A 24,601-nucleotide genomic window follows, 5' to 3' on the forward strand; every position below is an offset into this window, starting at 1 on the left:
TGATTAAATAACTCATAACCCGTATTACGGGTTGCTTACTACTAGTCATTATCATTATGTTATGAATTCATAATAGTTAATAAAATTGTATTGAATATTCTCTGGTTATCGCGTTTTATACGTGTTTAAATGCGAGTTTGATACTCATTAGGCGTCGTATTGTATACCTGTCTCGTATACGTCGTATTGTATACCTGTCTTGTATGTCCTGTACTCATTAACCGTCGTATTGTATACCTGTCTTTATACGCATCTGATGTCTATTTTTAATGCGCGTTCGACACGATAAAATGGCTAACATATATGCGTAAATACCGCGTATTCTGGAAAGTTTTGAATGCGCATGTAATACCAGGAAAATTTCGAATTGAATATTCTCTAGTTATCGTGTTTTATACGTGTTTACAAGAGTTTCAAATGCGAGTTTGATACTCAGTAGGCGTCGTATTGTATACCTGTCTTAACACGCATCTAATGCGTATTTCTAATGCGTGTTCGACACGAGAAAATGGCTAGCATACATACCACAACGATACGTATTTAAATGAGTTTCTAATGCGCATTTACAACTAAATTTGCCGACTGGGTCATGTCTCAAATATGGGGTAAATTTTCGATTTATATTACAATGTGTTATTTTTGGAGTTTTTGGTACTTTTTCAAAGTGGTTTGAGAACTCTGAAGTAATGGGTTCTATGTATTTTTTATTATTTATGGTAAATAGCCTAGAGTTTATGCCTTTGTTTAAACATCTGAATGCATTCCAAAAGTTTTTTAGCTTAGTATTTTTTAACTTTTCAATTTTAATATACTGTGCGTAAATTTTATTAACGTCTGTTCACAAAAAATCTGGACTGATTTCAAATGTACACAAATTGTTCTAAATTTCGAATTTTCGATTCGAAATTTTTAAATTTAATCGGTCAACAACAACAGTTTCATTTTGTGGCAAAATTGAGTTTAAATAATTAATTCAAATAAACATGGAGCATCTAAAAGAGAACGATGTTAGAAATGTGATTGGAAATTTTTATAAACAAAACATAAACAGTGGAAAGAAATTTACAGTGGATCATTTTAAGAAAATGGGAATCGCTAAATCTACAATTTATGACATAATTAAAAGGTCTGAAAATAATTTGCCAATGAATAGAAAAATCGGTTGCGGCAGAAAACCTTTTAAAATAACACCAGAAAAGAGAGAGTCCATGATTGCAAGAGCAGAAGAGAGAATCGGGATTTCGCAAAGAAAATTGGCACTAAAATATAAGATAAGCGTTTCATACGTAAATAGATTATTAAGTATGCATGGAATAAATAATACCAAAAGATAAAATACACCAAAAACAACAGAAAAGCAAGAAATTAAACAAAAGAAAAAGTTATTAAAACTTTCAAAAACTTTTTTCAAGCCATCAAATGAGTTTGAAATCATCCTGGACGATGAATCTTATTTCTGTGTAAATGGTGCAAATTGTTCACAAAACTCTGGCAACTATACAAAGGATAGTTCTCAAACTGATCCTAACATTAAATTCAACTTCAAAAAAAAGTTTGACGAGAAAGTTCTCGTTTGGATTGCAATCAGTCGTTATGGTCATTCATCGCCTTAATTTGCTGTAAAAAACTGTGCACTGGATGCAAAAACTTATTCTAAAGAATGTATTACAAAAAGACTTATTCTATTTATAAATTCCAAGTATCAAAACATGAAAATTTTATTTTGGCCTGACGGAGCGAGATGTCATTATGCAAAACACACATTAGAAACTTACAACACTTTAGGTATTAACTTTGTCGACGCTAAAGATAATCCCCCAAATGTACCGCAGTTAAGGCCAATTGAAAATTTTTGGGCATATTTAAAAGCAAAAGTTTATGGAAATGGATTTACTGCGAAAAATCTTGACCACCTTAAGAATAGAATTCGATTAAAGTTGAAAGAGTTTGATCCAGACTACTTTTTCAACCTAATGGATTCAGTCAAAACTAAAGTTCGATAAGCCGCTGATTTAGGACCACTTTCGGTTATAAAATAGTTAACAATGTCCAGTCACTCATTTTAGTTAAAACTTTTTTCAAAAATCAATTAATTTTGTATTCAATTAAGAACAATTTTTCATTCCGGATTTTTTGTGAACAGACGTTATTTTGAGTCAACTTGACGGCTTTGCGAAAGTTTTTACGAGTCATTAGGTAGCGATTGAAAGTTACAGAGTTTAATTCTTTTAAAAAATTAAAATTTCTCTACTTTTTAAAATGTATTGAAAGAATTATTTATAGCGAGTTAATTCAGGTGTTCATCAAGATTTTGAGTGCAAACATTGTTTTTAATTATTTAGAGTTTCCTTAAAAGCTATTTTAGCGCTGACAGTAATTATTTTATCGACTTGGACAACGTCGTATTTATAATCATCAGTAAAATAAAATTGTTAAAGCAATTGGTTAGATGATCATTTTATGTGTTTATAAATTCAGAATTGTTTCAAGCGTAGCTAGGAATATTAGTATTTCAACTATTTCAACGGTATTGTATTTCATTTGCTAACCTCAAACTTTAACTGATATTGATAGTGATAGGTTTATTGCTCAAATTATTTGAGCACTAAGGATGAACAGTGCATTTAAGATTTAGAAAACTTATATATTTTGATACAGCGATGTGATCAATATATGACGAATTCGATAGTGTCTGGTGTTGAAATGTCTATATAGGGCCAGAACCTTTAGATATATCAACTAATTCTAATTGATTTGTTTTTAAAAGTTCCGATAGGTGCACAGAATAATTTTTTTTTGGAATTCGATCTTTTAAGTAAATTATATACTTGGTGTGGAAAAGTTTGATATAATTATTATATCATTACAATCACCAGCTATAATTATATTGCCGTTACCTTTGTAACTATTAATTAGACCTTTGACATAGTCTAGTTGGTTTTGTATTCTTCTAGTGATGAGAGGCTTTTTTGCGATAAGGAGAGGATGACGAGAGGATGACGAAAGGCTGTTTTGCGATGAGGAGAAGTATATTCCAATAACTATCATATTAGGTTTATTTTTTTCGAAATTTATCGCTAAAATATGTCATCTTTGTATATAACCGACAAATGGTCAACCTTTTTCATGTTTATTAGACTGATGGAAATAACTGGAGTGTGTATTTTCAGATATATCTCTTATTATGGAGTATTTAAGTTTAGATATCCAATGTTTACATAAAAATGTTGTATCATAAGATAATATAAGTGACTTCTTAAGTCTTAAGTCAATATTTAACTTAAGACTCTGCATAACCTGCATACATGCATAACTTATGCAAATTATTCTTAATTAAAATTAAAGTAATTGTAAACATACACAATACTGAACATAATGAAACTAAGCAAACTTGTTAGGTATATTCTTCAACGCATAAAAAAGTACTTAATGCTCGTAGTTCTTAATTTTTTTCAATTTTTTTTTTCACTCTGGCTATTTTAATACTGACTATGTTATGCATTGATAGTATAAAGCATCTTGTGACGCATTGTTTGTATTATAATAGAATTCTAAATGAGATTTAAACAGTTGTCAGGTGTAACATAGTCTGCCATTTTCAAGTTTTACATTGAGATGTTTATTGCGCTTGCGCATAAAAAGTAAACATTTTAAATTTTATGCTCCGCGAATATAGTCGTTACAGCAGCTTGTATTACAACATATATATATAAATATATATATATATATATATATATATATATATATATATATATATATATATATATATATATATATATACATATATATATATATATATATATATATATATATATATATATATATATATATATATATATATATATATATATATATATATATATATATATGTATATATATATAAACATATATATATATATATATATATATATATATATATATATATATATATATATATATATATATATATATATATATATATATACATATATATATATATATACATATATATATATATATATATATATATATATATATATATATATATATATATATATATATATATATATATATATATATTTATTTATCTATTTATCATATATTTATATATAGATAGATAGATTCAAATATAGATATAGATGTATTAATAGACAACAAAAAAAAATTAGAAACTTTATCTAAGCAGTATAGTTTTGTTTCGTAATGTTGGGTTATTTTCATTGGATCAAAGTTTTTTGGATCAAATACATTGTAAAAATAATTAACTTCTGCAATGTTTTTACATACGTTAACAAATCTAACTGTGCAATCTATTTTTAGTCACGGGTTTTAATTTTTATTGATATCTTTACCAAACTAGATCAACGCGTGACTTGCATCGGAAAAATCAGCCAACTTTTGCAAAAAGTTTATAAACGTTAACCCTTTGTATGCTTGCTCAAAATGACTCTTGTTTTTTTAATTTATGCTGAAAATTTTTTATAAATTTATAAAAAAAAACAACTACTTTAAAATTACTTACTCAATTATTACCCAATTGAGTTGCACTTTTAACTGAGGTTTGCAGTAAAAGTTGCTTTCTAAAAACATAAAAAATTCAAATTGTGCTAAAAAGTAAAATTTTAATTCAACTTGTTTTGTTGATTAAGGACGGAGTGTTTTTCAAAGCATTATGTAATATTGTAATACTAGTTTTAATAGTAACTGTGTTGTCTGTATATATTTAGATTATATTTTAATGCATATTAGGTTGTGTTGTTTGTTCATAAAAAGCTTTTATAAAGTTTACTCTAAGACCAGCAAAACTGTAAAACTGTTTATAAAGACTTCAAAACTTTGGGAAATTCAAATGTTTTTATTTTCTCAATCATTAAAAAGCGATGTTCCAAAATTTACGATTTTATCAACAAAATAGGTAAATCATAATATCACCCATGCGCATTCGCTAATCCTAAAAATACTATAGTTAATAATGAAATTTAGTCATTTAAGAAAGTTGAATCTAATTTTTCGCACTTTCTGATATTAGGCTCTGAAGATAAACGCAGTTCGTCAATTTACCCGTCCCTGGGTTAGGTTTAGGAGTAGGGATAGTGAGAGGTTTAAGGTCATTTTTTGCAAAGAACAATATACTTTGCTAAAACTATTAATAAAATAACACTTACTTGTTTGGTGCCGCGGCTTTTGTTGAAATCTTTTAAACTTTATGTCTAATTACGTAATTTCATTTGTTGTATAGTCTGGTTTGGGGCTAAGTCATCCATAGGCGTAGTTTAGTGGTTTTGGGTAGGGATTGTTACATTTTGATAAACACTCTTTAATAAGTTTGAATTAACTGCATATTAATTTTTTCAAAGGCAAATAAACATGTAGACATATTAATTTGAATTGGAAACTATCGTTAAGGTAAAATATTGTAGCTTAAATTCATTCATTCAGGCACATAATTTTTGGTAAAAATCTCAAGAATTTTTTATAAATTCTTTTTTTTTGTTCTGTTATTAAGGGTCATCTATTAAATAAGTTTCACAAACTTTGAGCATTTTTTACTCTCTCCCTTTTGCTCTCTGCAAAAACAAATTCAGATGATTGCTCACTTTTTATTATTAACTTAGAGTAATAACTAAAAATTTGAGGGCATAATATCTTCTCGAAAAAAATTTGAAATATTTTTAAATAAAGTATATTATTAATATTAGAGTAATTAAGAATATTCTTTATGCATTTTCCCTTACTTTTTTCCTTAGATATATTTAAGTATTTATAAATAAATATATATATATATACATATATTTATATATATATTCATATATATATATATATATATATATATATATATATATATATATATATATATATATATATATATTTATATATATATATATATTTATATATATATACATATATTTATATATACATATATTTATATATATATACATATATTTATATATATACACATATTTATATATATATTTAAATATATATATATATATATATATATATATATATATATATATATATATATATATATATATATATATATATATATATATATATATATATATATATATATATATATATATATATATATATATATATATACATATACATCTATATAAATATATTTATTACAAATGTTTATGCTATTTTCCATGCACTTTTGAAATATATAATCTATAACTGTTCTAATAGAACCTCTATAGAAATTTCCATAAAAATTTTTTCAATATTTTATATAAGTTTGTAAAAATTTAACATTTTATCCTCTCATTTATTTTACAGGTAACAAAATGTATTAATTTTGTTCTGAAAGTGACATCCTTTGAATTTGTTTTATATGTATTATTTAGTAACAAAACGTCTAACCCTCATTTAAAATAAAATATTTTTAGATTTAAAAAAGTTCTGTTGATAACTTTTAGTATATACTTTAAAGATTTTGCTGCCAAACTCTTAGATGTTTTAATGCAAATTTTAATTTTAAATTCTCTCTGTATTTAAAATCTTTAAAATATGATCTTTAAAAATTTTGAGAAACAAAAATGTTAAGTTTTAGTTCATTAAGTTTTTGAAGGCGGCATTATTTGTTTTAATAATATAAGAATGGGAAAGCTGTAATTAATCTCTTGAACACAGTTATTTATACTATTTGCAAGTGTATAAAATATTTATACACTTTGGGATGCCTTGCATGTTTCTTGTTCTTTAATCCAAAACAATGGAAATATAGTGTAGTATTTAAGATTTATATGCTAAATTTTTTTATAAAACTAAAGTATGGTTAAAGTTTTGTTTTACAAAAAGTATTTAATACTCACCAGAGCATCCTTTTGTTACTAAAAGATTCCGAACATAGCCCGGTTGCTCTAAAAACCAAGGATCAGAAAAATACAAGCTCACATTGTAGATATCTTTTGCGTCAGTATTTGTTCTCGAAGCAATGGTCTCACCATTAATTTGTAAAGTATTAACATATGCACCGTGAAAAAGAAGTTGACTAATATTAAATTTTTTCAATCCTAATCTAAACAAAACGTTTTCTAATCGAACATTAGTTTGATTGATGAAAGAATCAAAAAACAGAGTTCCTGAATTAAAAACCCAAAATCCTAAAATTCTATTTTCATATGGTGGAAAACTATCATCATTACCAGTAGTAAATCGAAACAAATTTCCACACGCGCATCTATAAAATCCAGAAGTATATGAGCTTAAAAAAGCTTCAAATGTTATTTCATATTCTTTGGGAAAGATATTAAACGTAGTAACAAGATTGCCTACTTTCACATCAATTTGACCATAAATAGAAAACAATTCTAATGAATAACAATAACATACAAAAGAAAAAATTATTTTATGTATTTCTATATCTATATGTATATCTATTTCTATATCTATATGTATATCTATTTCTATACCTATATGTATATCTATTTCTATATCTATATGTATATCTATTTCTATATCTATATGTATATCTATTTCTCTATCTATATGCATATCTATTTCTATATCTATATGTATATCTATTTCTATATCTATATGTATATCTATTTCTATATCTATATGTATATCTATTTCTATATCTATATGTATATCTATTTCTATATCTATATGTATATCTATTTCTATATCTGTATGTATATCTATTTCTATATCTATATGTATATCTATTTCTATATCTATATGTATATCTATTTCTATATCTATATGTATATCTGTTTCTATATCTATATGTATATCTATTTCTATATCTATATGTATATCTATTTCTATATCTATATGTATATCTATTTCTCTATCTATATGCATATCTATTTCTATATCTATATGTATATCTATTTCTATATCTATATGTATATCTATTTCTATATCTATATGTATATCTATTTCTATATCTATATGTATATCTATTTCTATATCTATATGTATATCTATTTCTATATCTATATGTATATCTATTTCTATATCTATATGTATATCTATTTCTATATCTATATGTATATCTATTTCTATATCTATATGTATATCTATTTCTATATCTATATGTATATCTATTTCTATATCTATATGTATATCTATTTCTATATCTATATGTATATCTATTTCTATATCTATATGCAGTGCCGTGGTGTGGTACATTTGGGCCCCCCCCAAATCATTTTTTTGGGCCCTATTTTTGTGGCATCACATTACAGGATATATATGCGTCACATTTTTTCTAAAGGCTAAAAACATCAAAAATAAGACATATAAGTATAGACAAACGTATATGTACGGATAATTATCAGAATAATGTTTGTTATATTATATTGGTAATACTTCAAAACCTGTAATAAATCACATATTCACAATTGTCACAGAAATGACTTGTGGCGAACTTTCATACTTGCAAATTTGTTGATTATCTCCTCATAATTTAATTTTCTTGCCACATCGTTCTCAATTGACAGCATCGCCAGAGAAGACAAGCGGTCATCAACCATTGTTGACCTATAAAAAGTGAAAAGAAATGCATAGAGCTACATCTATTATGTATAAAGTAGCAAGATTAAATATACTGACCTATGAAAAGTCTTAATCAATTTTAGCTTGCTGAAGCTACGTTCAGCACTTGCGACAGTTACTGGTGAGGTAAGGATTATGCGTAACACAATGGCAAGATTTGGATAAGTTTCTTGCAGCTCTTCTTTATAAATGTAATTAAGAAAATCATGTGCAGATTTCATGTGAGTACTTTCTTTCTCCTGTACCACTATGACAAATCGTTTTAATTCCATTTCCAGATCATCCGAATCTATATCGCCAAGCTTTGCTTGCAAATTTTTGCAATATAAAGACAAAGAATTTTCTTTACAGATTTGAATAAGATTCTCAGAACGGTATAGGAAGTCATAGAGCTCTGTGATACTACTGACTTGTTCAAAACGCTCCTTTACTGATCCCATTGACATATCAAGGAGTGGTAAAAAGAAATCAACTTTAAACTTCTGTTCTAATTGGATGGTGTGAGCTTCATCGGCACACTCGTATGAATGAATCATCTTTTTTTGTCGGGAACGCACTTCTGGAAAAATTTTTGCAATGTCCAACACTTCTGCGATTTCTGATGCTTTCATGTGTGCGTCTGAAAATCCAGTTTCACGATATTGCTGAAGAAATGTATATGTGGCCTTTATTTCACTATCCAAGACATCAAGGGAAGTTGTAGAGGACTGCAGAAGCTTACTTGATTTGTTAATTTGGTATAAAACGTCATACCAAATAACGATTGACAATATGAATGGCCATGTCATCATATATTCCATCAGCGAACATACTTCTGTAGCTGTTGCGCCATCTCTCTTCTCTAGAGCATACACTTCCAATTTTTCTAATGCCTCTAATATCTCTTTCAGGTGATAGCGAAGAGGTTTCACACAGTTTATTCTACTTTCCCATCTGGTATCGGATTGAGGCTTGACAGAAATGGGTATACATGACTTTAAAATATGCCATCGAGCAGGAGATGATGAAAAGAGTGTATACAATCTTGAAAGAACTCCGAAAAAAGTAATTGCACTGTTGGATGACTTTGCACCGTCAACAATGACTAGATTAAGTGAATGGTTTGCACACGGAACATATAGAGCTTTGGGATTCATTTGAAGAAGCCTAGCTTGAACACCCTTTGCCTTTCCTTTCATGTTAGCACCGTTATCATAGGATTGGCCTCGACAGTCAAGAATATTTAATTCCCACTTTTTTGTCTGATCTAGAAAGGCATCCAAAAGCCCTTTTCCAGTGGTATCATCTACCTTGAGATATCCAAAGAAATTTTCAGAAATGTTGATACCTGTCCCAGGAATGCAAACTACTGATCGTAGGATTATGCTCATTTGTTCTTTATGTGAAACGTCTGGCGTACAATCCAAAATAATGGAAAAATATTTCGCTTTCTTTACTTTGGAAAGGTTTCCGGCTTCAATCTCCTTGGCTAACAATTCAATCAACTCATTCTGGGTATCATTGCTCAAATAATGTTCATTAGTTTCTTTCTTCTGAATCCGACGTAAAAGTTCATCGAGCACACTATCATACTTCGCCATCAATTCAAACAACCCAAGAAAGTTTCCATTGTTCTTGGAACCAATGACCTCTTGTGAACCATGGAATCCAAGATTCCTCGCAGAAAGAAATAGAGTGATGTCTAGTAATCGTTCCAATACTGCTCTCCAAAATTTTCGCTCTTTTTGAAGCAACTTGTATTGATGCTCATCAATGGTTGTTTGATTCATTATGCCTGCAATGTTGAATTTGGTAAAATATATAAATATTTATTATATTTAATGACAAAATTTTTTTTAAAACAGTTTACCTTTTCGTAATGTCATCCACTGTTCAAAGCACCTGAGATGTGTACTTCCTGTTTCATGATCATTCAGTTTTTTGGATAAACCTTCCCATGTGTTCATCCCTTGTCGGAATGGTGAATCTGATATACCAAAAAGTTTGCAACAGAAGCAAAAAACTTTATTACTTTTCATAGAATACACAAGCCATGACCGTACAATAGTTTCTCCATTCTTCATCTGTCGTTTATAATAAGTCACTGAAAATCGTCGTCTTTCTTGATTGTGTGGAATCTCAATTTGCTTTACACCACGTTCAACAATGTCACACCTCTGTGCATCAGAAACATTTTCTGGTTAATCAGAAGGATCATCACTGAGAAAAAGAAGTGGCAGTGTTGTGGCAGTTGGTATACACTCACAGATTGCCATATTAGAGTCTCCTTCAGCAGACAAACCAAAACAAGAAACAGAATCATTTTCTGCATTGGCTGTAACATCATTATTGGTTTCTGTTATTGCTACTGATTCACCATCAGCTTGAACTGCTGGTTTCAAAAATTGTGTAAGTTTGGGGTACTTAGTTATTACTTCCCTGGCTGCAGCTGCTTCTCTTCTCTTAGCTGCACCACTTTTCACTTTCTTCATTCCAATAATTAATACCTAAAAATAGAACAGATAGTTTATAAAATTTACTTTTAGGTCCTACTATAGTACTATACCTATTTAATTTATACAAATAAATTAAATGAAAAATAATAATGTCTCCTAAAAATAATAAACTTACCGGCTCAGCTGATTCAGCCACGCTCACTACGAATTTTGAACAATGACGATTGCGTTTCGGTTTAACCAACTACACACACATCATACAGTCAAATGAAGCAACTGACACGCAGAAATCAATATTTCAAATCGTATTTCAACTCACAATTTTTTATTACTATTCTAGAAAGTTATTAAAAAAATTAAAGAAAATACTTTTTAAAATATTATAAAATTTTAAAATGTTGTATTGCTGACGGCCCACCGGGAAATATCCCGGTGTGAAAACTCCATGTGAAATAGGAAAACTCATCTTTAAATAAACTGCTCATTATAATATAAATTTGTCAATCTAGTTTGTTTTATTTACATAATTTTTTGCATGCTATTTATGATATCATAATTTGTATTATAATTTTTATTGGTTTGTAACAATTCTATTTGTCGGTTAATATTTCTCTGTAATGTCTTCAAATTTTGATTTTATATTTATATCCAGAGTTTTAAATTGTTATTTAATCTTTTGAAAATGTAGTATGTTAACTACGAAACATGTCAAGATTAAAAAATTCCGTGTTTTTCATAAAAGTATGAGTAAAAATTTTAGAGTTAAGCTACTATATAGATACAGAAACTAAACAAGGATGTCCATTCTCATCAGTTGTTTTTTTTCACATTAAAATTGTCTTAGTAGCATTTATTTTATTTTATAGTTTGAATATAATTGATAATTATCTGTTAAAATAATAAAATGCCATAAAAAATTTTATCATTTTTTAAAAAACGGGCCCCTTATATCTCGTAGGCCCCCCCCAAATGGGGGGTTTGGGGGGCCTTTGCCACGGCACTGTCTATATGTATATCTATTTCTATATCTATATGTATATCTATTTCCATATCTATATGTATATCTATTTCTATATCTATATGTGTATCTATTTCTATATCTATATGTATATCTATTTCTATATCTATATGTATATCTATTTCTATATCTATATGTATATCTATTTATCTCTCTCTCTCTCTCTTTCTCTCTCTCTCTCTCTCTCTCTCTCTCTCTCTATATATATATATATATATATATATATATATATATATATACATATATAAATATATATATATATATATATATATATATATATATATATATATATATATATATATATATATATATATATATATATATATATATATATATATATATATATATATATATATATATATATAAACATTTTCACTTTTTTTTCAATTTTAAAATGGCCATTGCCCTTCCTGATGAAAAATGGTGCGAATAGGTTATATATAGCACTGTTTTAATTTGGCTTGACAAAAACCACCCCCAGGACACAGTTTTAAATATTTCTTTACAAGCGGTGTTCCACAACCAGTATGTAGTTCACCTGTTATGAACTTTGTTTGGTCAATTTAATTACTAAATTATTTATAGATGAAATGAATGGCTAATTTAATTACTTTCATTCTGTCTTATAAATTAAATAAATTTTGTTTACATTAAATTATCTATCACACACTTTTTGTTTTACTACTTAAATGTTTGCAATAATTCAAAATATTTTCACGCACACTCATTAGCACTGAGATAATTATTATTTTTCTAGAAAATGTCATATAAGAAGAACAGGGAAGATGCTGAAAAAAATTATGTTACTTCGAGAGACAGCATACCAAAAGAGTGTAACTAAAAGGAAAATTTTAGTTACACTCTTTTGTAGTGACTGATCCACTTGATGGCTTAACTAGAATGCTAAAGAAATGACAATTATTAGGAGGTTTCAATTTTTTGCTCAAAATGAAAAATCTAGAAAATTGATGATTTAAAAAAGGAGCTATAGAATTGAAAAAATTGTGATAAAAGTTAAGCTTTTTATTCATAACAGTAAAGTCAATAGTGAGGGAGATTTAAGCATTAATTAATAAATATGATAAATTTTCTAAACTACCATAATAAATGTGCTCAGCTTAAATTAGCGGAAGTGTTTAAATCACCAAAAAAATGGCATCTGATTGGCCTATGAAGCCATAAACAATTTTATTTACTGTAAATGATATCACATGGAGAAGTTAGTTGTGCAACATCAGTACAAGTAAAAGCGTATTCATCAAAAGTTAGGATCAGAATTTGCACAAGTAATAATCTTCCTTTTTTGAGCAAAATATTGCATCCAATCTATCAACATCTTCAGGAACTTCTGACAATGATACTTACGACTGTGAGCCTCCTGCTAAAGAAAGAAAAACTAAATCATATTGCACTACAAAAACTGAACTTCAACTAGTAAAACAGACTAATCAGTTCCTATAAGTTAGTAAAAGGTGGCAAACAACTATCAGACCACGGTATTGGCATTCCTACACCAACTCAACATGCCATTTATAAGGCATCGGTCAGAGAATCACACAAAATGTAGCAGAACTTTAAAGAAACCCATAAAAATGACAATTGGGCTTTGCACTTTAATGGTAAGAAACTTGACAACCAAGAAATGCAAGTTGTTGTTTTGAAAAATCAGAACTGTGAAGTTTGTTTAGCTGCTTTGACTGTTAATGATGGGAAAGCATTGACAACTTTCGATGGAATAACGGAGGCATTAGACCAATATTATTTATGAGAAAGCATTAAAGTTATAATATGTGATACCACAAGTGTCAATACTTAAGTAAAAAATGGAGTTGCTGTAATGAATTACCTGAAATTTAAAGAAAAAGGCAATCCTATATCTCAGCGTAGAGGATGTCAACATCATGAGTTGGATTTAGTCTTAAAGCATTCAATGGACCAAATTATTGATTCAGAAGTCATTATTCAGAGCAACATATGCCTTACTTGCTTTTGTACTGCTCCCAGAAAAACGTGAACTGCTTAGTGAAATTTGTAAATTTCTTTTGCGAGCTTGGATTGATGTTTGGTTCAGTGACCATTTTTATAACAAAGACAGTTATAAAAAATAGGACAACAGTTTAAAGAAACATAAATAAAGCGCACACCATTTTTAAGAAACTTTGGAAAAAAGGCAATACAGCAACTGAGGCAGCCAAGAAGTAACATACAGCAAATACAACAAAGAAATAACATTTGTGCCGAACGAGCAATTAAAACCATGCAAAAAATACAGTGTAAAAGTGCTAAAAGAATCAATTTGAAATTTACTTAGTGAAACAAGTGATTGTCTTATGTTAAATTATTCAGCTACTCCCACTGCATTGTAATAAATATTATTGATTACTCATTGGTATAATTTTATTCATTTGTACTAAATTGCAAAATTTTGAAAAATGTTTTTCTATTTGCTAGGGGAGGTTTTTGAAATAAAATCAGTAATGTATATTTCCTAGTTTTTTTTTAAAAACTCATCTAGTAGGCCATGGCCATATAAGGTTGTAAAAATGTTATAACCCTAGTGTATAAATATATATGTATATATATATATATGTATATATATATATATAAATATATTTATATATATATATATATATATATATATATATATATATATATATATATATATATATATATATATATATATGTATATAAATATATAAATATATATTCTGTATAAAAAATAAAAACAGCTTACCAACTGCTCCATGCAAATACTTATTTACCAATATTGAAATCATTATTGAACTTATCTAAAGGAATAAAAAAATAAGTGCATTAGATATTGTCTTTCATTTTTTTAATTATAGTTTATTTTTATATAGTTAACTCTAACTAAATGTCGGCTAAGTCTAGTTCTAATTTTAGACTCAAAATTACCTGCAACTGAAAATACGCGTTTACTAGATACTTAGCTTGGTTTTTTAGTTTTAAGTATCTTTGGATTAGTGAGGTTCTCTGCAGGCTCTTCAAGAAACTTATTAGCTTAATTTTCCTTGACCTTTTTTAAAAAAGCTTCATTCTTACGAGTAGTTTCTTCAATTTTCTCTTAATCCAAATCGGTGATCACAACATAATTTTGAAATTTGTAGAAAATAACTTTTCAAATAATTTAATAAATGTCGACTTTTAAAGATAAAGGAAGTATAGTAGATTTATTTCCAAATTATTCAAGAAGAATATGTCTTGAATATGAATTTGTCAAAATGAATATGATAAAAATATGTCAAAACTTTTCCTAAAACTTTGTGTTAACATTTGTGTGTTTTTAGACTAGCAACCGTTTCTATTAATTATTATTATGTAACATTTTGAAATGAAAATCCACGTTAGAAAATAGAAAACTGACTTTCGTAACTTAAAAACCGGTTTTTAAATTTGTCAAATTTATTTGAAAAACTGGTTTTTTAAAACCGGTTTTTAAAAATCGCCAAACCCTATTTCCCATGTATTGAGCATTGCTTTTTTTTTATTTTGGATGATACCTCAGAAGTGTGGAAAAATAAGCTGACAAGGTGTTCCTAACGGTTCGTTTAAAAATAAGTAATTGAGATCGCAGAGTTCAAATCGTTGGTCTTTTGGAACGGTCATAGTCGTACAAAAAGTCATTTTTGAGATGGGACCACCCTAGGTTCTAGGATGCCAGCCTAGGATATTTTTTCCATTAGATGAGAAAATGGTATACTTAATTATTGATAATTGAGTTTGAGGAATCTCAAATCTGGGCTTATATAGTCTTCATGGATATTTCTGATGCCAGTTCAGGAAAAAAGTTATAGGCGAAAAACCGAGGTAAATGTTTATGGGGGAGGAATAAACATGCTAATCACTCAAACTTAAGCATTAAGATAAGCGCAGCTAAATTTAAAAATATTTGATAAATAATTAAAACGTAAATAAAAAGAATAGCTTTTGCCACTTATCTGAAAATTTTAAGGCGAAAATAATGTTTACTTACATTCGTAAAATTTGCAAACAACTTAAACGGAAAAGCAGTCAAAACTTGCAGTATAAAATGACAAAGTAGGCGGAATATTTCACACTAAAACCTCAGAGGCAAACAACATACCGAAAGCACCTCTTAACAAGCGTATGCACAACAAAGTCCAATTATATGGTAGAGGTAGAACTACGGTGCTAAGTATGTTTGACTTTGTTCTTGTTTCATTACTTACCAGTTTAATCGATCGGGGATGCAGCACAACGTTCTCAGATTTTATAGCAATAGTTAAGGGTTATATGGTATCTACAAATCAAAGTCATCTTTTTCTACCAAACGATATACAAGAAGGTGAATGGTATAAAGGTTTCACTAAACAATAGAGTCATAGATAGGCGGCAGAGTAGCAGACAATATTTTGTCTCTCACGGCTTCTTCTTGTACCGAGGATAAAATAACAAGTTAACTCAATAAACTTCAGACACAAATTATTTAAGCATTTATCAACATTAAGACTTCGTGTAACTTGTTGAACTTTGACAAAATTAATCTTTTAAGCTTGGTAAACAGCGTATAGTTTGCAGGCATAAAGCTAAATGCTCTGTTAAATTGGTTGGTGTTGTAAAAAAATTAATTACATAGCTGGTAATTGTGTAAAAGTTACAGGTGCTCTTCTGCCACTATTCATAATTTACAAATAAAAATCACATGTCTACAAAAACTGGTGTTTCGGAAGACCACCAAAGACCGCATTAGCAATATCCAAGTTGTAACCAAATTAAATCCTTGTAACATTTTGGTCAACTTAAATTAAGTAGTTTAATCAATTAATTAAATGATTTTTATAATGACAGGTATTATCATTTTGGTCTCGGACGGATACGTCTCACATATTACTTAAAATGTTGCACGCACTTGCATTGACAAAATTATCAGTCTCTTTACCGGCTCGTTTGTCCAAATACTTCAACCGTAAGACGTAGATGTGTATTGTCTTTTAAAATAAGGTTGAAAAAAATCACTTAGGGAACTATATGCATGTTTAAATTTTAACATTCTAAGAAAAAAAAGTTTTATTCAACTATACGCAAAACCTTTAGCACCGGAAATGCATTTAGACAAACACAAATGATCGCTAGATTTTAAAACACTGGTTTATTTCCACTTGGTAATAATAAAGTTGATCAATCAAAATTACAAATTACTTAAAAAATTGCAAGTACCATTTCAGCTTGTTTAAACGTCTACATCCGAGCCTGCTTCATCATCCTCATTCGAGCCTGCATAATACTCATTTATGTTTGTGATTATTTATATGTATATGTATATTCAATCTTAACGAATCTTTATTAAGTAATCACGAAAATGTATATTATGAAACAAAAATAAATTCAAAAAAAAAAAAAAAAAAGAAAAAAAAAGCATAACATTGAAAAATCAAAGCAATTATAGAAACGCAAGATAGACTTCAATGAAGCTTCAGACAAAACCCATCAAGTGCCACGTTATAAAACACCGAGAAAAAACAAAATATCAAGAGGTGCGAAAAGTGTCGCAGAGTTTGGGATGAAGCATTGAAAACTTCATTACTTGAATAATACTTTTTACATGAATATTGTTTTTAAAACTTTATTTATTTTAATTTTTTCTTTGAATTTTTTTTACTCATTGTACTTTTAATAAATAATTTGTTACGTAACCCTGATGGTTATTGTAGATACGTACGAATGGGGCTCGGTGATTATACTGAGTAATGTCTTCATCTTACCCCGCCAGTGTTTTAGCTTATATACTTTTAAATGTTAATAAGCGAAAAAAAAAAAAATCAAACAATATGTCATACCATTGTGAAGCTTTTATTTGCAAGTCTTGGGTTAGTTAATCATGTTTACCCCAAAAATTTAAAATTGGAGAAGAGTTTTTTGCATAACAAAATTGGTGCGAGTATACTTTTGACATTGAAACATTTCAAATTTATTTAGTTAACAAATAGTTATTTTTCGATTCTTTGATAAAAATAGTTTTTTTTAAACTTTACTTCTTATAAAATTAGTTTTCATTTTGTTTTCAAACAATTAAGTTTGATTTTCCTTATATCTCATTTATGGTTGTTAAAATTGTGGCTCCTATAGAAAAAAATCTAAATTTATTAAAGTAAATACGTTATAACTTTTTGCTTTTAAAGTTTTAATACCATAAAACTCTCTTTAATTTAAAAAAAACAGAAAGAGAGAAAAAAAAAAAAAGAAAAAACAAGTCATTTTTTATTACAATATTTAAATAAATTTGAAGGGATTTCGGTATACAAATTAAACAGAATAACTTAAAAACAACCTTAAAAAAATAATTCAAATTTAGTTAAATACTGTAACTTAAATACTCCTCGTTAATACGTTAAAAATATGTATCAAAATCATTAAAATACCTTTTTCCTATATTTATAATTTAACACCTTTTTTTTAAAATAGCTTTTAGGTCAAAAAGTTCTTTGAATTTTTGGATCATAACTTCATAAAAAATAAATAAAACTTGATTTTGGTCAATGGCATAGTTATATCTTAACTAAACTTGCAGCAAAAATTTCAAAGTCAAAGCATAATTCTTTTTTTAAATATGTTGTTTAAAGTTAGAGCAAAAATCTAAGAAACACATATTCAAGGAAAAAGTAAAAAAAGTTATACGTCTTTAACTTCTGCTATGGATATACTTTTTAGCTCTGAATAGCTTGATGAAATTGTAAAAGCCAATACGATATTATATGGAAAAGCTGTATTAATTTAGATTTTAAATCTGAAATTTTTTTTTCTTTATGAGGTAAATATCCTTGGCTAAGATGTTGCTTAGGACACTTACATTTCAAAATATATGTAAAAATGAAAATGCCCAGCATCTAATTCAAATTTTATAAAATTTAAGTATCCAGCTATATATATGTGTTGTTATTTAATAGCAATATTTAATAGTTGTTAAAAAATTCCCTTTTTTTTCTACACCTCAACACCTTAACTTGTTTACTTTTCCTCATTATGAGAGAAAATGTAATAGTTTTTTGTTTTTTTTTTCATAAAAATCAACTTTTTTTAAAAAATTTTAAAATACTTCATCTTATTTTTTTTTTTTTTTTGTTTTTTTTTGTTTTTTTTTTTTAGGTGCCCCAAGAAGTCCTAACGGTCTTATCACAGAGCACCGCGGAAGTGCATTTAACCAGGAAGTTCACGCCTCCTTTCTTACCGTGACGCGAAAATGTTAATTTATATCATGTAAAATTTTTTCTCTAAAACAAATAAATTTATTTAAAAAAAGTTAATTTAAAGCTAAACCGTTTACTTTTACCGCAGTTTACTAAAATACTTAAAAAACGTAACACCTTACTTTAAAAAGTAAAACAAAAAACAAAAACGTGAGCAAAACAATAAACAACTATTATGTGTGAAAGTAACTATTTAGCTAAAGCAACTTACACTAAAATTAAAAAAAAACTTGTTATTTCCATTTACAAATAGAAGCAAATTTTTTCTTTAAAATGATTTACTTTTTATTGTAATTAAGTAAAATGTAAACTATATTATTTACTTCCTCATAAAACATTTGTTTCATGTTAATTTAACATAAAAATTGAGATTAGCATTATCAAAACTATCATTTGTTTTTGAATACTTTTAAATTATAGTTTTAGGATTTGTTATAATAAATGTGGGTTATGTTTGTGGTGGAGCGTAATAAAATATTATCTTTTCATGAATATCTTGAAGAGTGATTTTTTGTAATTAGGAGCTAATATAGTCATGGTGAGCGGTTGCGTAAGAAGCACAGTGCTAATAGGATTAAGGGCTCCTAAAGGATCATTGATTGTTTTTTTTAATTTTTTGTTGAGTAGAAGTAAGTTAGAGGTCAATGAAACTTTTGCGGAGAAAGAATAGGTATGCATAACGTCTAGATACTCTAATGGTTGCTAACTCTGGATGCAAACCATGACATGAAGTCACTGTTTCTTTAGAGCGCGCTTTGTCTGCATATTTTTTGTTTGTTTGTTTGTATTTCCCTTTTTGATTAAATATTTTGTTATCGTAATGTGACGCAAAATAAAATAGTTTTCAAAAAATTATGATAAAAGACGTATTATTCAGAAATAATTTTTATTGCGTTTGAAGTGGTCTCTCATGGGAGGTGTCGTATCTATTTTTTGCTAAATAATGACACACACACAAAAAATAATAAGGTCCTCAATATTTGAAATTTGCCAGCTATAGTTCAAAATTTGCCGACTCAAATGCATATATGAAAGTTTGATGGGGGTGAGGGAGGGGGTGCCCCAAGGCTGTCATATATGCGGTCCTGCATCTGATACAAAGTACCAAATATACTTGATATCAGGCCATAATAATCTGGTACAAGCTATGAGATTATCATAACGCTTGATGTTTGCGTTAAGGTTATCTAAGTAAAGTCATGATATATCCCTGTAAACACAGGTTAGTTAAGAATTTTTAAGTATTTTGTCAAAATTGATCAAAAAGTAGATAAAACGTTTAGCAACCTACTATTGACCAAAATCAGATGTCTAATTTGAAATTTACATTTAAAACTTTTATATATATATATACGTTACATAGCGCCAATCAAACGTTTAGAATACCAATTTATTTCCCATTATTATAAATCTTTAAACGACGTTGAATAAACCTAAACATTTATAGATGTAACATATAAAATTATTAAACGTTGGTCAAACGTTTACAATATTGTCAAGAAACGTTTACAAATAAGTCAATTTTCAAAACGTTTGATCGACATTTAATGAACCTGTCTTAGATTATAATATAGTATTATAGCCGTTGGTCAGAGACTCGCATGACAACTTTAGCTTCACCGTTCAAATAAACACAATTAAGACAATATTTTATAAGGCAAAAAATAAAAATATTAAAAAGTAGATATTCAAAAAACTAAAAAACGTATAACATTGCAAAAAAAACGACTTTAAAATAAGTTTAACAAATTACTTATTCCTATCACCAACCTATCACCAACATAACATCGATTAAATAGTTCAGATTAATATATTTTGATAACTTTAGAGTCTAGTGTTGTTATATCATTCGCAAACAGAAAAAAAAATGACTAGAATGTGACGACCTACACTCACTGGCAGTAACTTTATTTAAATATATAAAATTAATGCCGAGCTTTAAAACGACACACCAATGACTCGGTAAATAATAAAGCTGTTCATTTTACAGTTAAAAAGTCTTTTTTTATTGGTAAAATAATTAAATTAGACTTAAACACGTTTTCAAGATTCAGTTTTTCAAAACAACCGAAAGTAATATGGCAAGCAAAAAAATATTAAACGAGTTTCGAGTGCGCCGTTTTAAATCATGAAGGTTGAAAAGCTGCTTGAGCGACAATTAATGGCTGCTGCCTTTTTAATGCCATCAAATCAACGGACTTTTTTGCTTTAAATATTATAAATGGCCCCTAAATTAACACAGTTAAATACTATAAGTTGCTAGTTTTGTTGCAGTAAAAGTCCTGCTGAAAGAACACTTTTTAGTAAGTTTTAGAGACAACTGAACAGTTTAAATTAATTTTGTAAACGCTAGCATGATTGTGTAGTAGTAGTTATTATAATCAATATATAATTTAGATCGTAAAGATTAGATCGTAAATGAAATATGGTAAAATTTCTATTTAGAAGTTGATGTTGGTAATCCTAATTTTGATTTTGGAATGTATAATAAAAATGCAAATTATACTTTGCAGTTACAAAACAGATTTGATATGAAAATAAATAACTCATAATAATTTATTATTAACTGCATAACTCGTTTTTTATAAGAATCTTTAATGCATAACTTTCCAAATACATCCAAAGCTCAAGTACGTAGTGCGATTGCTTCATATTTAAAACAAGCCTCACGGCGGATCGAAGGGACAAAGAAATATAATAAAGAACAAAGAAAACTGTGCGATTGATCATGTAGATGATAAGGTTGCACTAAGAAAGGCGCATTATAAAAAGTTATAAATAATATGTAGCTATAAATGTTATAAAAAATTTTATTATACAGGTTTTATATAATTTCATGACTACATATCTTTTTTATAGACATCAAGACCTATACAGGTCTTATTACTTATATAAAGTTAAACAGTTATAACGTAGTTCTAATTTATATGAGTTTTAAGCCTCTCCCTCTCTCATTTTCTCTCTCTCTCCCTCTCTATAATTCTCTCTTTCCCTCTCTCTCTTTATTCTTATATATAAATATATATATGTATTTATATATATATATATATATATATATATATATATATATATATATATATATATATATATATATATATATAAATATATATATAAATATATATATATATATATATATATATATATATATATATATATATTGCTGTGTAAATATACAAAATCCGTATGTTACTAACAAGATATATAGGTAGCAGGGGCGAGAAGAAGACTAATATGTCTTATCACCAAGCCCTTGATAATTCCGTAAATATAAAGTTTATTTTAGAATATGCAATTTCGTTAACTATATAAAATAATAAAACGTAAAATTTGTAACGTTATAATAAAACATCTTTTATTAGAAAATAACAAGAAGCGCTATTAACTTAAACATATTCTTTTAAAAGCGCGGAAATATTTAATTTTTATTTATTGAGAAATCATGAATTAATTTTTTTTTTTTAATGTAAAACTTTTGAACACAAAGCAAAGTCTAAAGATCAAAAAATTAAAAGAATAACTACACATATTAAACAACTAAGATATAAATAAATTTGAAAAGTTATTAAGTGGATTTAACTTTGCTCTCTAAAATTAATATTCTCTTCATTTAATTGATAGATCGATCATAAGGATACTTTTCAATTTCAGAACTTGTTTTGTGGTATTTTGCGGTGTGGCCTTAAAATCATTTAACATTGTAAGGGTTTACGTTTCAGTTGTGAGTATTTTATTCCATGCCTTTATTCCTCTAATTGAAGTTTAGTTGCCGCAACTAAGTTTTGGGTTGTATATAGATGTTAATAGAATATCTAGTTAAGTATTTATTCCTGATAGTTTTGAATAAGGGATTACAAGTTTTTGAAATAATACTTTTATTAATTTTAAACGTAAAAACTAGAAGATGATAAATGTTAATTTGGTAGATATTTAGTATATTTAACTTAAATATACTAAATATCTACCAAATAAGCTTGGTAGGGTATATAGCGTCTTTCATTGGATATAATTTTGATTGCATGTTTTTGCATATTAAAAAGATTTTAAATTTATTATTATTGGTAAAACACCATGCAATGTTGGCATAATTAAGATAGGAATGAATAAAAGAGTGATATAAGGTTTTGCCCTATATAGTAGGCCAATGTTCCTTGATATTTTACCATGATTATATTTTATATGATCTCTCCATGTTACATTTTTGTGAAGACTCCGGGAAATTTTAATGATACTTCTCTTTTATATTGCAATTGTTAACTCAAAGATTTGGATTTTTTAATGGAATTTTGTTTTGTTCATGGTAGGGATGGAAAAAAATATATTTTGTTTTATTTAAACTTTTTTTATTTGAATAGATTAGTATTTATAAAAGTACCCATTAAATATATTCATATTGTAAGTTTTTCCGTAATTATGAGAAATATATTGCTGTCTCTTTGAAAGGCAGCTTTTAAACCATTAAAAGTTTAAGTGCTCGATACCGTAGTTTTTTATTTTGGTAAATAAAATATAAAACTGTTCATCTTGTTCAATAATATTTTTAAATCTTTTGATGAAAATAAATAGGGTATGGTGGGGTAATGTGGGTCTACGGGGTAATCTGGGTCTAATTCATATTTATCTGTTATATTGATAATGGTTTGAGGTATAAAGTTGAAATTTTTACCAAGTTGTTATAACATATTAGGCTAATTAATTTTAAAATATAACCTTGCTATGCTTTTAGAAACGCCACTTTTTTAGCCAAAATGCTAGATACATAAACCAAGTCATTTTTTTCTCCGATTTTAAACTTCAGAGAAAATGTATTCAAATAAGGCATAAACGCATAAAAAATGGGTATTTTGAACGTTAAATTACTATATTTTAAGGATAGTATACCTGAAAGACACTAATGCACATGGTTTGTTTAAAATTTGAAATATAATCAGGTGGGGTAAAGTGGGTCTATGTATGTAAAATATTATGATAAGTAATTATGTTATTGAATTTGTTGTTAGTAACATTATAAACCTATTAGTTTCATCAGACCATACTATTTTTGTGTTAATAATTCTTTAGAAGTATTAAACACTTATGTTTGAAGTTTATATCTTTGAAGTTTACATTAAGAAACATGTGTATTTATTTGTATGAAACAATATGTTTACCTAGGACTTTGGCAAGGTCAAATAAAATCTTATGCAAGACCTATTTGGTGTTAAAATATTTTTTTTGGTGATACGTTATGATTTATGCTAATTTATTTCACTAAAGGATTAACAGATTTTTCATATATTACTTTAGATAGTATTTAAAAAATGCCAAGATGATATAATAAAAAAATAAAACCCAAGTGCAATACTGATAGTTTGGAAAGAGCAATTATGTTAGTACGTGAGGAAAAAAAGACTATTTATCATGTTGCAAAAGATTGTTCTGTTCCTAAAGAAACATTG

General features: G+C 27.4%; 2 protein-coding genes across 2 annotated transcripts in view; both read right to left on the reverse strand.

Annotated features, from left to right (window-relative positions):
- The window catches only part of LOC136091654 (uncharacterized), a 94,153-nt gene that overhangs the window by 62,404 nt on the left and 7,148 nt on the right, over positions 1-24,601 (reverse strand). The window contains exons 2-4 of the mRNA XM_065819362.1: positions 14,675-14,729; positions 6,798-7,295; positions 4,502-4,559 (exon numbers count right to left, since the gene is read on the reverse strand). Coding sequence (XP_065675434.1) covers positions 4,502-4,559; positions 6,798-7,295; positions 14,675-14,729 — 611 coding nt within the window. The remainder of the gene's footprint in view (positions 1-4,501; positions 4,560-6,797; positions 7,296-14,674; positions 14,730-24,601) is intronic.
- Positions 8,122-11,383, reverse strand: LOC136091612 (zinc finger MYM-type protein 1-like). Its single transcript, XM_065819318.1, has 4 exons — positions 11,098-11,383; positions 10,337-10,973; positions 8,545-10,261; positions 8,122-8,472 (listed from the first exon to the last, which is right to left on the reverse strand). Exons 2-4 carry the CDS (start codon positions 10,548-10,550, stop codon positions 8,337-8,339), a joined length of 2,067 nt encoding a protein of 688 aa, XP_065675390.1. The 5' UTR covers positions 10,551-10,973; positions 11,098-11,383; the 3' UTR covers positions 8,122-8,336.

This window comes from Hydra vulgaris, chromosome 15 (assembly GCF_038396675.1).
Source record: "Hydra vulgaris chromosome 15, alternate assembly HydraT2T_AEP".
Classification (NCBI taxonomy): Eukaryota; Metazoa; Cnidaria; class Hydrozoa; order Anthoathecata; family Hydridae; genus Hydra; species Hydra vulgaris.

Bases quoted from the DNA above. Each gene is read 5' to 3' on its own strand.
- LOC136091612 (XM_065819318.1), bottom strand. From the start codon at position 10,550: ATGAAGAATGGAGAAACTATTGTACGGTCATGGCTTGTGTATTCTATG. The intron at 10,262-10,336 runs GTAAACTGTTTT...TCAACATTGCAG, and splicing joins GTGGATGACATTACGAAAAG to GCATAATGAATCAAACAACC. The intron at 8,473-8,544 runs GTCAGTATATTT...CACTTTTTATAG, and splicing joins TTGATTAAGACTTTTCATAG to GTCAACAATGGTTGATGACC.